The 17449-nt window shown below is 36.7% G+C and overlaps 1 protein-coding gene across 1 annotated transcript; it reads right to left on the minus strand.

Moving 5' to 3' along the window:
* Positions 1 to 6222: 6222 nt before the first annotated feature.
* Positions 6223 to 6759, minus strand: LOC122033806. Its single transcript, XM_042592966.1, has one exon. It carries the CDS (start codon positions 6757 to 6759, stop codon positions 6223 to 6225), a length of 537 nt encoding a protein of 178 aa, XP_042448900.1.
* Between the last annotated feature and the right edge of the window lie 10690 nt (positions 6760 to 17449).

The following is a 17449-nucleotide window of genomic DNA, read 5'->3' on the forward strand; positions in this document are numbered from 1 at the left end:
ATTAATATGTCATGGAGAGTTTTGTATGTTGGTCAGCAAACAGAATGAGATGTGTTGCGTGTGCTGATCAACTCGAAATAAAATTACAAAACAATGGTGCAAATCTCGAAGCTAAAAGTTTCAGACTTTGTTGATCTATTATTTTACAATATGAGGTCGATGGAAACTCGGTTGACAAAATATCTGATATTCATACTCTTTATTTAACTTGATATTTATTTCATACACAGTTCTCTTAACTTATCCTGATATTCATACTCTTCATTATCCTCTATACTCATGTTGACCTAGCAATTTGAGTTAGACATTGCACCTCCATTGACTATTTGTATAAACGCATACAACCCTATTTGGTTATGGTATGATGTCGTGATATGAAATTTCTCAATATGTATGGAATCTCATGGATTGATATTGGTTTACATCCTCTCAAATTATTGGGTCGTATCTGTAATGACTTTAATGCATAACACTAAAGTTTACTAGACATTGGGGTTGATATATTTATGGCTTTATATATTCGGTGATTCGGAATTGTTTTCTGTTGTTGTTTAATATTCAATATAATAATAGGATACTATGGAATATATGCTTGTATTTTTTTTAGAATGCTATGCAAATCGTATGTATTTATTTGCTTGTATTTTTTTTAGAATGCTATGCAAATCGCCTGTATTTATTTGCTTATATTTTATTACATAATTTGAACCATAATGTGCCCATCTTGGTTTTGTAGCTACTAACTAGAGTCGAGGGAAGAATCTCCTCATATCAAGTGCTACTTCAACTGTGAATGATGTTAGAGGGCCACTTGATGTTGCAAACTTAGCAGTATTTTTGCCTGGTCTGTCAGCTTAGCATGCCAAATATACTATTTCTCAAAATTGCAGGTTTATCAATCATGTTTCTGAACTATTGGAGTTCTCACTCATCTTATGTCTTCGTTCTGCTTTGTTTATAATTTTATGTTTGTTTTTATTGACAAGTCACTGCTAGCTAATGCCATTAGAAAGAAACAGTTCTATAAGGAAACTATCAGACTTGAAAGAGTCATACCGTCCGGTTTCAACGGATTATATTCTTTAGGTATGAATCAACTAGAATAGGGAAATACCAGGAAAAACTTGGATATATTTTAACTTGTTCATGATTAGTTGAAAGAAAATTGAGAAAGGAAACACGTCATAATCAACCAGAATAGGGAAATATCAACACAACATTTAACTTGTAAATTCAAGTCTATCTTTTCTGTTATTTTCAATATCATTTGTATCTCAATGTATCTTGAAACATTTCCTCTAATATTGAGATTGCTTATTCTTTGCACTCGATTCAAACTATGATCTCCTTATTTATGCAGGTAAAAGTAGCAGTTCTGTGGATTTTCTTTCTCGAACCTCTGCTAACAGTAACACCCCTACAATGATGCATGGGAATTTCAGTTGAACAGTGGCACACATAGAAATAATCAAACTCTTCCATTTTTTCATTGCCCAGAGAAATGGTCCGGAGAAAAGCTATCAGCCAGAGTCACTCACTTCAATAGCTGGGTGCCTGCTTCTGTCACAACTCCGCAGGCTGGTTTAATCACCCACGCATATTCTATGCTTGCAGTTAATGTATTTGTTCTTTGATCTTATTTCTAAAGTTCATTTCTTCCTCTTAGGAACATCATGTGTTGACAAGTAATGACCCTATTAATATTTCAGTTTCTGTACATGGTGATCTAGAAAAGCTTACACTTCTTACTTCTCCAAATCTAGAATTAAATCGTAAGTTAGATTAAATTCCAGTTACTTTATCATTTCTTAGTTTTTTTTTTGTTAACTTACATTTGTAATATTTGCATTTCGATTCATTCGATTATGTTCACTTTGTATTCAACATGAAGCTAAAAGGTATTTTGTACATATTAAAGACTCTTTGGTGGTTTTTTTAGTTTCAATCTACTGCTCTTTTTAGCATCTTTATCCTGCTATAATGTTATTATTTAAGATTATGTTGCATTGATTTCTAAAAGTTGCATGACATCTCTCTACTCTGCCTTCAAAACTAACGATTTATGATGTTTCAGGTAATTACTGTAGCCATTCCTACTATAGTTGGTGAAAACCTTAACGTGTTCATGACTTTAAAATAGTATATTCCAGATTTTCTTAAGGTGAGGACACAAATTTAATGAGGAATATACTTTATAAGATGTTAACATCTAAATTGGTATCCTATGCATCAGCTTGATGATATAATAGATCTTGAGATTCCAAGAGGAAGAAATAGACTTGTTTCTTTAAAAGGTGAAACTTAAATTAAAGATTAAAAAGTCAACTGATGTAATATGCCACTCCACTTCTCTTTTTATGATTTAGCTCATGATCAATGTAAACTTAAAGTATTAATCCAAAGCCTATGATAACTTTCTGGATTCATTTTTATTTAAGGCATTCTTTCCTTTAATGGTCCCTTTTAGAATTTAATGTATGACTTATTCCTTAGCATCATATGGAGTGTGTGGGAACGTTTGCATTAGATTGTACCTTTTAGAATTAATGTTGCTTGATCATTAGGAAAAATAATGTTTGCATGGTGTATAATAGAACCTTTGTATGTAGTGACATAGAATGAAAATTCTGCTTAATAAGAAATTTAAGAGCCACCATATTGTTTCAAGAGGTTACCATTTATGTTACATAGATCGTTTTGCACTTCTGTTAGATGACTATATCAAATGGTTTTTATGGTTATGTAACATTTATGCAGTGAAATTAGAATCACGTGTACAACTTAGTTTCTAATTTGTAATATATATCTTTATTCGAATAGGTGTCCTCAAGAGTATTGGGAAGAATACCGACAAGCTAAAAAAATGGAGAGACTTTAACAAATTTAGGAGCACTAGGAGCTGCAATCCCTCCTCTTCATCGACATCTAAGTAGAAAATCTCGTGTTATATTGTTCTACCTTTGTTTTAATAGTGTTATCATTTTGTTGGTTGCCTATGAAATTTTGTTGGTTGCTTATGAAATTTCTTCAGAATGTTATGGATATTGTCTTTGAATGTTAGAAAATTGTATATTGAATTTTATTTTGAAATTTAATATTTTGAATGATTTATAATATTGGAAAATTGTGTATTAATTTTTTTTTATTTTTTATCTAAAAAAGACAACGGTTTTTCACCGTTGTCGTAGATAGTTTAAACTGTTGTTGAAGACCCTGTTATTAAAGGTAGACGCTCAAAGACAACATTGAAAAACTGTTGTCTTTGAAGGAAAAGACAACAGTTTTTCACCATTGTAAAAATGTTGTCTTTGCCTTCAAAGATAACGGTTAAAAACTGTTATCTTTGGACACCCCTTTTAACAACACGGCCTTTAACAACAGTTCTAAAGGGGCTACGACAACGGTGAAAAACCGTTGTTGTTAGGCTTTTTTCTTGTAGTGTAAAACCAGGGAAATGATAAACCTACCAATTACCACTAGTTATACATACTACACATATCATAAAGACATTATCAAAGATAAGTCAAAAGGTGTCCGCCTCAAATAGAAGATAGTATCAAGCCAAATCTGATTTCGAGACACTCGTCTCAAATCAGAGTCCTGCATCGATCAATATATATATATATTATCTCCAAAAACTAATTTAGGGAAACCCTAATCGACACAAACATCAATCTACCTAAATTAAATCTAACGGTTAATTAGGGTTAGTTACCTAATCCCTAATCATCCATTAGATAAGAAATCCAAACCTAAATAAATTTACACACAATAAACATTCAATTCAATACATATACCTATGTTAACAATTCTTGCTAACACATCTAGCAATCATCTACAACATGTTTCAAATTCCTTACACCATACCTCAAGCTCAGCTGCTGTTGATGCTGGACAAGGTGAGCTACTGGATGGAGTGGCTGCCGGAACCAAGAACACCCCACAGTACACAATTCCAGATCCACAGGACACAACACCTGCTGGAATCTCTTCGATGCAAGCTACTAGCTGACAGTGGTATGGTGGCCGAAAACAAGCAATCTTCCACCTTTGAACACAAACACTCCCAAATCAAGATTAGGACAGAGCCCTTACCTCCAAGATTAGCGACAACCAGAGAGAAAAGAAGGAATCGATGACTGTGCTAGGGCACGCGTCGATGGAAATAGAAAGAAGAAGGTTCAGTTGCTTACCCTTGGAGCCCTAAATGCCTCCTTACGTCGACGATCGGTGGATCTAGCTCGATCCAGTGGTGTCGGCAGTCGACGTGAGGAGACGCGAATGTCTACAGCCCAGAGATGAAAGGCGTCGATCGGATCTGAGCTCAAGCGGCTTCCTCCTCAGGCAACACCGACGATCGCCGAAGGTACTCCTGTCATCTTCTATTCGTCCGCGAGAGAGAACGAGAGGAAGAAGGGGAAGAAAGGATCAGGATTTGCAGGGCTTAAGTCAGGTTCGGAGATTAAGGGCTTATTTAAATTTAGGGTTATTTGATTAAACCGTAAGTCATAATCTCAATTAAGTCCCACTTGAATGGATATCCCAAACAGGCTTTATCCGAACCCGTCGATTCATCCCCTCAAACCCGTCGTACGAGCTCCAGAAAAATTCCCACAAAATTTCTAAAAATTTTGAAAATATTCTGTTAAGGTTATTCGTCCATTTAACCTTATTATTTAATTGTCGTATATTACACTTACAGGAGGTCACTCCAATGAACTAGTTACGATAACTAGCAACCACGTTTAACTCTCGACATCCCAAAATCTCCAGTCTGTGAGAAAATAGCTACTTGGCCGAACCAAGGAGTATAACCAGTATTAGTCTATCAGAATCGATAATGTCCGAACACATCAATTATCGACTAGGGAATATTCCAATACATTCATAATTGTGCATGTAGAGATACTTACAAGTTGTGATCCAATCACAAGTTCTCTCGTGCTTTGAATTGTATCGTAGAATTCAGTACGTGAGTTTAAGATCCAATCAAACACATAGAGAATGTGTACTCAAATAGTGAATATATATATTTATCAAATAATTAGTAAAAACCATAAAATAATTTACCTTAGACATCCCTCAAAATCCAACACCGTATTCATGAGAGGAACTCGAGTAGCATGGTTACCCTCGATCGTTGACCCATCCTTGACTTTGACCGCCACATCAACTGATCTCCTTGACTTCGACCCCACTCTTTGGGTCCTACCTTATTTGTTGTATCACTGAAGAACCATAACCTCGAGTTTTAATAATAAATTAGGGTTTGAGAGCATGATTCTCTATCAATAACACAATTAATAGTGGAATGAAATCTTAATCCTTGTTTTTTTTCCCATCTTTTCATGATCCCATGATAACTTATGTGGCAAAAGACGATTCGCTCGTCTCCAGCGCCTCCGTCAACCCGTCCCTAGGCCAACACGGAGGAGGTAAATCACGGGTGACTACTAATCATTAGTGCAAATGGCCAAGATATGGGGGAGGTTATGTTCAGTCACGCCGAATTTCGACCCCAAGACCTCATGTGGCAACACCCCATACCTTAACCATCGCACCGCCCCGAGGGGACGATCCCATGATAACTTAAGTATCATAGAGAACTCGTTCTGATGACACCCTTTGACACGTGTTGATTTATCAAAGTCCATCCATATAAGAGAAAGCTTCATTATTAGATCTATCAAGTGGTAGATTTTTATAGCCACAACAAATTGGAACTCGGCTTGAGCTCAATAAAATTCTTAACAAATAAGCTTGAACAAGATTGCTACATAAATAAATAAGGTTGGACATGGCTAACTTAGACTTTTCTCATTTACATGCCTATGCTCGATGCACAATCTAGAGAGGGCACCATCATCTCTTATTCATTTTAATGAGTTGGACTTTTCTCATTTATTTTCGGAATTATACTCAAGTTAGAATTCATTTCTATGATAACTCTTGTAAGAAAGAACTTGATCTTTAACCCGTCATACTTTCTTTCTTTAATATTACTTTTTTCATTTAATTAAAAAAATTATAATAATCTGCTTATAATATAATCACGTAAAGAAAATGGTATTGCGTTAACATGAGAAAAATATATGTGACTCCTCCGAAGTCTTTTTTTCATTAATTTATTTATTTTTATCAAATTCAATAATTCAACGAAGCCTAATCCATTTTAGATGGATCGACAATAATTATTCAAATAGATAAATACCGAAATTCGAACTATTGATTAAACAGCGCCTTCACAAGGGCAGAGCAGACGTCAATTCTCTCGCCTAGCCACTCCCCTTTCTCCGCCACCGGCGCCGGCATCTCCACATCGTCGAACATATTTTGGCAGCCATCAGGCGAAGTGGCGGCAGAGTCGATCAAAGCATCGGCATTGCTGTATTCCTTGCTGCCGACGGCGTCGCGTGCGTCCTCGAGATCCCCGCCGGCGTTGTTGTAAATCATTATGCACTGGTTCAGCGCCGCCTCCAGATCCGTGCCCTGGTTCTTGTCGGCAATCTGTTGTAACACTCCAACGGTGGAGGAAATGTCGGCGGTGGCGTCGATGTCGAGCGCGATGTAGGCGAGCTCAGGCGCGGTGGAGGCGTTGATGCTCCGGCGGTCGGAAATGAGCATGGAGAAGCAGAAGTCTTGGCTGTAGGCGACTTCACAGGTTTTGTTGATGAAGTTGCTGTTGGCGAGCGAACAGGCGGCTGCAGCAGCGAAGACGATGAGTTGGAGACATCGGCGGAAGACGGCGGTGGCGACCATTGGCACTAGATGAAAGGATTAACAGTTTGGCGTCTATTTATGGTGGGGAGAAAAATCTAAGAAAGTCAATTCGTCCTGGTAAAATCTAAGAATATCAGTCTTGGGCAGGTTTACTGGCAGGGTTTTGAATTCGAAGGTGATAAAAGGAAACAAATTTAAGAGCATTAAATAATAAAATAACTATAATAGTTGAAATTTTAATTTATTTATGATTAATTATTAATTAGTTTTTTTTTTTCTATTTAGATAAAATAAAAATTATTATATCTCCATTAAATTATCAACACTCCTAAAAAGTCACCTATTCAGATTTAATTTGATAGATAGGACGTCTAAAACATTGTACATTTATTTTTGGATCGTATAAATATATTTATCTATAATCAAAATAACGGTAAATTATCTTAAAATTTTTAAATATAATTTTAATTTTACATGTAATTGTCATGTTAAAATATGAGAGATAATTAGATAAATAGATGTCCATTATGATTAGGGAGTTGAAATAAAGTTTTTTTTTTATACATGAGGAATATATGCAATGTTGAAGTTGTGATGGGGAATTTTAAGACAATTTTCCTAAAAAAATAATTCAAATCAAAGAAATAAATCAACACAATAGATAAAAATTAAAAATAATTCTAAATTAATACTTCGTAAATAAGAGATTAGAGTCACGTAGTTTCATATTCTGCGATGGAGAATATGAAACGGAGAATCTACAAACATTTATTGGGTTTTAACAAATGGATAGAAACTGAAAAGGGCTCAAAATAATCAATCGAATCTGAAATAACCAGAGAGAAGAGTTTGATAACGCTAGGTTTTCTAAGTTTTGTTTACAAAATATATATAAATGTGAGTTTTCTACTTTAAGATCGGTTAGAGATGTGAATGGAAAAAGGTGGAAAGAAGAAAGAAGATTTTATTATGATTGAAACTTTAGGTGACGTTTGATTCTTACCTAGGAATCAGAATGGGAATGAAAATCATAGTATTGTGGAATGAGAATGGGTGTGAGCATGAGTATCATTCTTAAAAATAATGTTTGGTTAGTTAATATTTTTTATCGGGATGAATATAAATTTCTTTTTTATCCTTAGAAAAACATAAGAGAAAAAATTAGATGTCAGATAAAGTTAAATGTGAGAGAAAAATATGATGAGAGAGAATGATGAGAGAGAAAGTATGATGAGAGAGAAAATATGATAGGAAAAAATAAAGAGAGAGAAAGTGTGATGAGAGAAAATGAATAAACATAGTGTGATGGGAGAAAGTATGGTGAGAGAGGAAGAGGAGAGAGAAAATATGATAGGAGAGAATAAAGAGATATAAAATGTGATGAGAGAAAATGAGGAAAGAGAGTGTGTAATGGGAAAAGTTGAGAGAGAAAGTGTGATGAAAAAAAAGATGAAAGAGAGTGTGATGGGAGAGAAAAATATGATGAGAGAGAATAAGGAGAGAGAAAGTATGGTGAGAGAAAATGAGGAGAGAGTGTGTGATAAGAGAGATTGAGGAGAGAAAACGTATAATGAGAGAGAAAGCATGCTGAGAAAAAAAGTGTTATAAGAAAAAATGATGAAAGAGAGTGATGGGGAGAAAGAAAATGACGAGAGAGGATGAGGAGAGAGAAAGTAGAATGAGAGAGAAAGTATGATGGGAGAGAATGAAAAGAGAGAAAATGTAGTGAGAGAAAATGAGGAGAGAGTGTATGTGGCAAAGGTGGAACCGCCACCCTAGCAGCCCCTTGGCCCCGGCCCCACAAGATTCCAGAGGGAGTAAATCACGGTTAATGCTGGGCAGGATAGGTGACTGGGGGTCGAAGGAATTTTTGGCGCAGCAGACCAGGGTTTTATCCCCGAGTGCAACTGGCGACCTTCAACCCCACGACTTCAGTGGCAAGCTGCAGGCACCTAACCAGCTGATCCAGCTCGTGGGGGCGAGGAGAGAGTGTATGTGATAGGAGAGATTGAGGAGAGAGAAAGTATGATGAGAGAGAATAAGGAGAGAAAAAGTGATATGAAAGAAAAATTGAATAAATATATTAAGGATATTTTCATCTAAAACTTAATTTTTATTCTCATTCCCATCAAAACCCAAGGGAGAATTTGAGTTTCATCAAAACCCAAGTTTTTATATATCATTCCAACAATTTCATTTCATTCTCATTAACCAAACATAAGGTTTAGGAATGAATCTAGTTTCTCATTCCCAAACCCCTAAACCAAATGTCACCTTAGTCTCACATTAAAAAGTTTTAAGGTAAATTAGTTGGTTTATATTATATCACAAGCATTGTACCTATAAACAAATACACGAGGAGAAACTTTTTCTTACACGTGAGTGCGTAGGGGGAGTACAAATCTAGGACTTGGATTGTATTAAACTAAATTGACTCTTGTGTGAGCATGACCTGTACGTGTCAAATGCCAGACTGGTCGGGACAAAATTTGCCTAAGTAGATCAACCATCTGTAACCTTCATTCCCTAGGCAATTCCACTCAATAGAGTTATTATGTGAGCATTCAGGTTCAGTTTTCCAACCTTTAAAAACCGTCGAAAGTGGGTTGAATCTGTTTTAAGGATATTGCATCTAAAGCAAGCCTCGACATCAACAATCCACTCAGGCTCTGTCAACACTCGGCAGTAGACATCAACTAGCAAGCCTTACATAGCTTGCCTTTACTAACGTCCATGTTGAGTTGCCTTCAAGACGACTTCGTAAGACACAAGTTGCCTCTCCGATTGATACTAGCCAAATCATGGAGACAGTGCAAGAGAAGAGAGGGTTGGCAAGACCAAGGTTGGAAACCGATGACACAAGAGAGGATAGTCGATCAACAATTGGGTGACATAAGGAGGGGTGGCGGAAGAAGAATCAGGTGGCACAAGGCGTTAGTATTAGTCCTTAGAGACAATTATGATGAGATGACTAACAAGGAAATTTTTATTAATAAAAGATAAAGTTTATGGTAAATATATTTATTTTAGATCCGTGACAGATGAATAAGTATAATAATGTCTTAGGATAGCAGGTTCTAGTTTATAGTGTATCAATTCGTTGAATTGATATTGGGAGGTTGTATATATGTATAGACATTACTCTTAACTATTCCTATTCCAACATTAATATACAAGGACAATATTAATGCATTGAGACTAACATGTAGGTCAACTGATGACTTAATCTCACAAGTCATGGATATAAGATATCAAGTTGATACATAAATATATATTAGAGAATATGTACTGAATTAACCTGCCATGAGAATGTTTTATGGATCATCATATGAGTATCATAAACATTCTCATAGTGACTATTAGTATGAATAGTCCTTAGACCTGAAGTCACTACAGTTACCTACATAAAGAGTTGTACTTTTGGTATCGACAAACGTCACCTGTAACAAGGTGGATTATAAAGTTGATCAATGGGTATGTAATAAGTTATGCAGAGGGATGTGAGTGACGTAAATGAGATCTATCCCTTCAATATGATAAAAGTGGTATTTATGGGCCCCTTGAATAAGTAGGACTACTAAAATGCATGGTTATGCTCAAATAAGTCAATATGAGATATTGAGCTCATTGGGTTAAGTGAGTCGGTTAATAAGACTCCAAAACAAGCTAGAGAGCTCATTGCAAATATGGCAGAAAATTCTCAGCAATTTGGAAGTAGAGCACTTACTACAAGAGGGGATGCTGAAACTCTATTGGTATCTAATGAGCAAAAGAAAATCAAGAGTTCATTGCTGGAATTGACATCTTTAGTCAAACAAATGGCATTGAATAATGCTAGCCAAACTTCAGCTTTTCCAGTTTAAGTGATAAGGGTTTGTGCCATTTGTTCGAGTCAATATCACACTTCAGATTTATGTTCAAATCTCCATCAAGATTAATCATTGGCTACTATATCAAGACCTCAATTCAAACAATGATATGACCATACTCACTCACCTACAATCTGGGTTGGAAGGATCATCCTAATTTAAAGTTTTGAAATTTGTTTTACTAACAACCACTTCTAAATAAGAATTTGCAGAATTTTCACCAACTATGATCTATGGGAAATATTTTCATTAATTAAACATTTGCTTTCCCCATAGTTGCCTATGATCACTAAAAGTTGATACATTTCATAACTCATTAAAATACCATAAGCATAAGTGAATTATTTGTATCATCCTATCATCTCACATCTATGTTTAGAAAATAATGGAAGTTATTGTGAGATGAAATAAAGGTAATTTCTACTTAGCCCTCTTGATCATGAATTTCTATCAAAACTAAGTGCTCCCCCTTAAGGTCTCAAGTCATCCGTATAAAATAAATTGGAATTATGACTATCATGGTTGACTTGACCCAAAATCCTCTAACCCTTGAGAATTGATTTTGACACCCAATAGAGGTTCTTTCTAATTGGGTTGACCAAGTATTCCTTGGGAATCTATTTTCTATCTATGGTCTTTGTCTTGGATTGCCCCCTATCAATTAGACAATGATAGACTTTTTCATTATTGGATTCCTTATAACCTAACCCCCTTTTTGTTGAAACTTGCCCTTTGGCTCCCAATAATCATGTTTAGGGTATTTGAGTCAATTTCAAATTTTCTAAGGGCTTTGGTGAGGTGTTCTACCTTTTCCCTTAAGGCCTTATTTTCTTCTTCTAAGCATGAATCATTTAAACTAAGAGAAGAAACATACAAGTTATTATCCTTAATAGTCATGGATTCTAATTTTTCCTTAAGCATACAAATATCATTTTTCAAAGTTTTGTTCTTTCTTTTTGCCTTAAACAAACCATCATTTGTACTTGAAATAATTTTAATTAAAGCATGGGGAGGAAGATTATATACCTCACTTACCGAGAAGTCCAAATCCAAAGTTTGACCTCCCCCTTCACTTGAGCTCCCTTCTTCATCTTCCCTTGAGCTCCTTCCTTCTTCTCTTTCGGATGAGGTGGAGGCAATGTCATCAATTCCCATTAGTGCAAAATGGGATACATGGTGTTCTTCTTCCTCTAACGAAAATGGGTCATCCCATATTCTTTTAGATTGTGAGCCTTCTTCCCCTTTTCTTTTGTCTTCTTCTCCTATTCCTTCTTCTTTCCTTCCTTCTTCTTCAAGAGAGGACAATCATCTCTCATGTGTCCTTCTCCTTGGAAATTGTAGCATTTGATCTTTCTTCTTCTACTCTTGCCCCTTGAACTTCTCCTAGCATGTGATTTGTTAGAATTAAAATTCTTAAATGCTTTTTCTCATCTTCCTTACCATATATGTCTCTTGATCGCTATCCATTGAGGTACTTAACTCCTCAGAATTGGAAGATGGTGGAGATGGAGATTTCTTCTTTTTTGCCTTTCCCTTGTTTCCCACAAGGGCTACTCCTCTTAATCTATTCGCTTCTTCATCTAATCCTTCAATCCGAGTCTCATGGAGATCTATTGTTAAGAAGAATTCATCTAGAGAAGATTTCTCTAGATCCTTTGAAATGTAGAACGAGTCTACAATTGAGCTCCATGTCGAGGTTCTTGGGAAAGCATTGATAGCTTTCATCATGATGCCCCGATTGGAGAGTTTCTCGCCAACACTTGTTAGTCCACTTAAAATTTCATTAATTTTAGCATGAAGTGAAGATACCTTTTCTCCTTTTTCAAGTGTAATGTTGTTGAGTTGAGTTCTGAGGTCTCTTCTAGCTAACTTTACCTCCGATGTGCCTTCATGAAGCTCTATGAGCTTTTCCCACAAATCCTTGGCACTTGAATAGTTCTCAATCCGAGTTACTTCTTGTTGGGGAAGAACATTTAAGAGATGGTGCATTGCTCTTGATTTTGCTACATGCTCTTCCCTTGTTTCTTGTTCCATCTTACTTTCTCGATTAACTCATTATTTTGATCCCTAGGCATCTCAAAATCATAATTAGCATTATATCAAAATCGGTTTCGAAGAATATTTCCATTCTTTTCTTCCACCAAGTGAAGTCTCCTTCAAATTTGGGTGGATGGATACTTGATCCGGACATTTTGATGAAGTGCTCTTCTCGATGATTAGTCAGTTGAATGGCGTCCTCGCTCTGATACCACTTGTTGGAGATCGGTGGCCAGCTAGAAGGGGGGTTGGATAGTTAGGTCACCCCCAATTCCCTTTCTTTTCTACGCGGTTAGTTTATGCAAGTAGAAATGAAACTAAAACAATGAAAGCAATAAGTAAGAGCACAAACGCTAACATGATTCCTATACGTGGTTCAAAGATTTCCAGCTAACCATGTAGAAAAGAAAGGGAATTGGAGATCTTTCTCCTTCATGCCCCAAAGCTTCCTATAAATAAGAGGAGAAAGTTAATCATCATATCAACTCATCTCGGCACCAGTCGACTAGTACTTCCATCAATCGACTAGTGCTACCGTTGGAGGTAGCCAATGGCTACTTCGTAGTGCCAATGGTCACTTACTAGTCGACTGGTAAAAGTACCAGCCGACTGGTCACTGCTGGCTGAGCGAACAGAATGCTTCTGTTAGCTCTCAGTCGACTAAGTAGTCGACTAAACCAGTCGATTGTCATTTCTAGCAATCGACTGGTCCCGGTTACACACTCACACTCATCCTCTCTGGAGTCTCCCTTGAAGCCCTCTTCCTTGGCCTTCGTACCTCATATGCACCTAAGCTTGCGGCTCCTCTCCGTGTCATCCTTCACGTTGCCTTGAAGTCCGCTTCCTTTGGCCTCACTCCTTTGCTCCTCTTCCGGCGGTCCCTCAGATGTCTTCCACACCATCTTTCTCTGACTCAAGGATCTGAGCCTTTGGATGAGCTCCCAAACTTGGCCGCACCAAGTTCCTCATGTGTTTCACCAAGTTCTACAAGAGTCAAACACATATCAAATGCATATGAAAGCCTAATTTAAACTCTTTAACACACACATCAAAACCATGATCGTATCGATCAAACTTATGTTGATTGCACCAATAACATGGTTATTGCCCCATCATCTACGATCTTCTCAAGCCAATGAGAAGATCGAAAAGTTAACCTAGGTCAAAGCATTTTCTCCAAGTACTTCCTTGGTCACCGTGTATTGTTATCCTTCTCCCTTTTCCACCATCGTCCAGTAGACTAATTCTTCTCTAATTTATACATTATAAAACCTAAAGAAACCTTGTGTTACATTTGAGGTTAGCCTAAATTTACAACTAGAGTGATAAAAGATGAAGGCACGACATGTAGATCATATTATGAATTACAACACACATCCAATCACATTGGGTTTAAAGGTCATAACCATGCATCATGTTATATATATATATATATTCACAATATCCATATGACATAAATCTACTATGATTTCAACAACTAATTATGAGCTGCAACGCACGGCAGTCTCGTACTTCGATTAGCTGGCAGGGGTAAAGGGGGCAGCTCCCCTTGCGTGGGTGAGGGGGAAGCGCCCCCGACAAAAAATTATTTCACATACTTATTGTATGAGTTGCTGCCATACCCGAGACCCTGCAACCCATAAAACCTGAGAGACCATGTTGTTCACAACACTTTGGCCGAGACCACCTTGCTGTTCACAACTTCTATTGGCTAAAACCTTGGAAGTATATTTCTATCAAACAAAATAGATTATAGCACTAATTCATAACAAGTATGAAGATGCTATATCCTTTAGTTTGTTCATATACTCACTGTTTCGTTCCCAATAGAAAACTCATAAATATGAAAATCATAGTAAACCTATCATGCAATTTCTATATCACATATAAAATCTAACAACTTAGTATATGCCTTTGCAACTTGGATCTGATACCATTATAAGGAACTAGGGCACTAAATACGAGAAATCACAGCGAAAACATCTAGTTTCTCCAGAAGATTCATGCGAAAGGAAACCATATACTAAGTTTTACATAAGAGGATTATACCTTTGATGTGTGCACATGAACTCCAGACAACTTGGATCTCAACATGATCACACCATCATGCTTCTATGGTATCCACACGAACAAGTCTTCATTTGTCTCACAAACCCATGAAGTGGAGAAGAAAACTACCTAAGGTGCTGGAACCCTAAGGTTATTTTTGGTGTGATCAACCAAGTTTAGGTTAGGTCATGTTATGTTTTGATCCCTGTGTCTAAGTGTATAGGAGCTTAGGAGCATAGGAAGTCCAGCGGAAGTCGTGGCTAGCGAGAATGACAGCATGGGAGAGAGCCGACGAGCTCGGTGCGTCTGAGGGACGAGGTGCCGCGGAAGAGTACACCACCGGTGGACGATAAGAACGTACACAACGTTCGAGGGACGAGAAGTCGGGGAGGAAGACTTCTCGAGGAGAAGGCTGAAATTAGGTTCGGGTGAGCCTTATTTCGGTTGGCCAAAATCACCCAAGCGGAAGAGCAAGAAGAAGAGAAAAAAAGCTGAAGCCTGCTGCTAGAAGGTGCATTCACTGTGCATGGAAAGTGCCTTCAAGCCTTCATGGAAGGCTCCTTCCATATGCATGGAAGGCGCCTTCAACCCATCATGGAAGGCGCCTTCCATGGCTATGAAAGGCGCCTTCGACCAAGCAATTCTGGCCGTTGTGGAAAAGGATAAAGTTTTATCCTTAGCCTCGTTGGAGGCGCCTTCCAGCCCTATGGAAGGCTCCTTCAGCTTGCGGATAAGTTTTTCCAGGGGCTATAAAAAGACCCCTAGACCTAGGAAAAAAGTAACAACTTTTGTATTCACTTTCCTAGTCTTTTCTGAGCTTTCATTGTATGTAAAGGCTTCTCCACCTTCAGTGAAGGAGATTCTTAGAAAGCTTTCATCTGTATTGGATTAACAACGATCTAGGTTGTAACCAAGTAATTCTTGGCCTTTTACTTATTTTCTTTAAGTTGTTATTTCTATTTTAATTGCTTTGCTAATCTAAGTTGAAAGATCGAGAAAAGAATTTTGTTTTAATATTTCAAGCAACTCAACCCTCTCCAGCCAGCCTACCCGAACCAACATAAGGTTGTGCTAGCAACCAAGAAGGTGAGTTTCAGCCAAGAGAAGGAAGAAGGAAGAAGAAGAAGAAAAGTTTTTCCTCTCATGAAAATTTATCCATAAATCATATTTATATCCATCTTATGAATACCAAAGGGTTTTGCCAATTGATCTTCCAATCCAATGGCTCAAAATTGACAATTCTATCCAATGGTTCAAAATTGAGCATTCATCTTCCTTGGTGAACTCAAGTTCACCCAATGAGTCTAACTCATTGATTCTCATGCAATTTTGAATTCAATGAATCACTATTTCATTCATGAAAATTGACTCAATGAGTTTAGTTTAAATTGGACTCAATCTAATAATTGGATTCAATTAAGTCTAACTCAATAAGTCCAATTAGGAGTATTCTTAATCCAATCATCCATCATATGAACTCATCTCCAAATCTACTTGTTCTTTATGTGTGACCCAATAGGTTCTCGCAACGTTGGCAATGTACCCAAATTAACATTTAAATACTTAAGTAATGAGTGGCATTAGCAAGGTATCATTTCTACCCAAGTAATGACAATGTCGAGATCCGACTTAACCTTTTCATGGTTGTTATCTTGTATGACTTGATCCTTCTATCCTTAATATCTAGATTGATCAATGTGGCATAGACCGTGTCATCCTCTTATCAATTTTTGTGTTTCTTGATCTCTAAGTAGACACACTAAAACAAATAAGATCAATATCACATATTGACTCATTTGAGCACGGTCATGTATTCTTATGTCTTACTAATCAAGAGGCTCATAATATCACTTTCGTTATATGGAAGGGATAGATCCTTATTGCATATCCTATGATTAACTTTATAGTCCACCTTGTTATAGGTGACGTTTACCGATACCAAAGTATACAACGCCTTATGTAGGGAACAATAATGACTTCAGTTCTAAGGACTATTCATATCAATAGTCACATGAGAATGTTTATGATACTCATATAACGATCCATGAAATATTCTCATGGAGGATCATTCAGTACATATTCTCTAATATATACCAATGTGTCAACTTGATATTTTATATCCATGACTTGTGAGATTAAGTCATCCATTGACCTACATGTTAGTCTCAACGCATTAATATTGTCCTTGTATATTAATGCTTGACTAGAAATAGTTAAGAGTAGTATTCTATATATATCAACAATATCTCAGTATCAATTCAACCAATTGATATATTGCAGATTAGAACCTACTACCCTACGATATTATTATACTTATTCATTCGGTATTGAACTGAAATAAATATAATAACCATCTTTGCTTTTTATTAATTAATGAAATATGATACAAAAGGATCCCTTTACAATCATCTCATAATTGATACTAGGGCTAATACTAATAATTCCCACCAGGATTGGTGACTCTTTAGTTGTTAGTTTTGTCAAGTCGCATATATTTTGCAAGTTTGGAGTACCCAGGGTGATCATAAGTGAGCAAGGGTCTCACTTTTGTAACAAGCACATGAAAGCTTTGCTAAGCAAGTATGGGGTTGTGCATAAGATTTCTACTCCCTATCACCCTCAAATGAATGGGTAAGCTGAAGTGTCAAATAAAGAGGTTAAATCTATTCTTGAAAAGATTGGACCTGATAGCAAAGATTGGAGTAAAAGGCTTGAAGATGCATTATGGGCTTACAGTACTGCTTATAAGATCCCTGTAGGAATGTCTCCATACA

Source organism: Zingiber officinale, chromosome 11B (assembly GCF_018446385.1).
Source record: "Zingiber officinale cultivar Zhangliang chromosome 11B, Zo_v1.1, whole genome shotgun sequence".
Classification (NCBI taxonomy): domain Eukaryota; kingdom Viridiplantae; phylum Streptophyta; class Magnoliopsida; order Zingiberales; family Zingiberaceae; genus Zingiber; species Zingiber officinale.

What these genes read in the sequence shown, in the direction of transcription:
- LOC122033806 (XM_042592966.1), bottom strand. Translation starts at nt 6,759, where the DNA reads ATGGTCGCCACCGCCGTCTTCCGCCGATGTCTCCAACTCATCGTCTTC.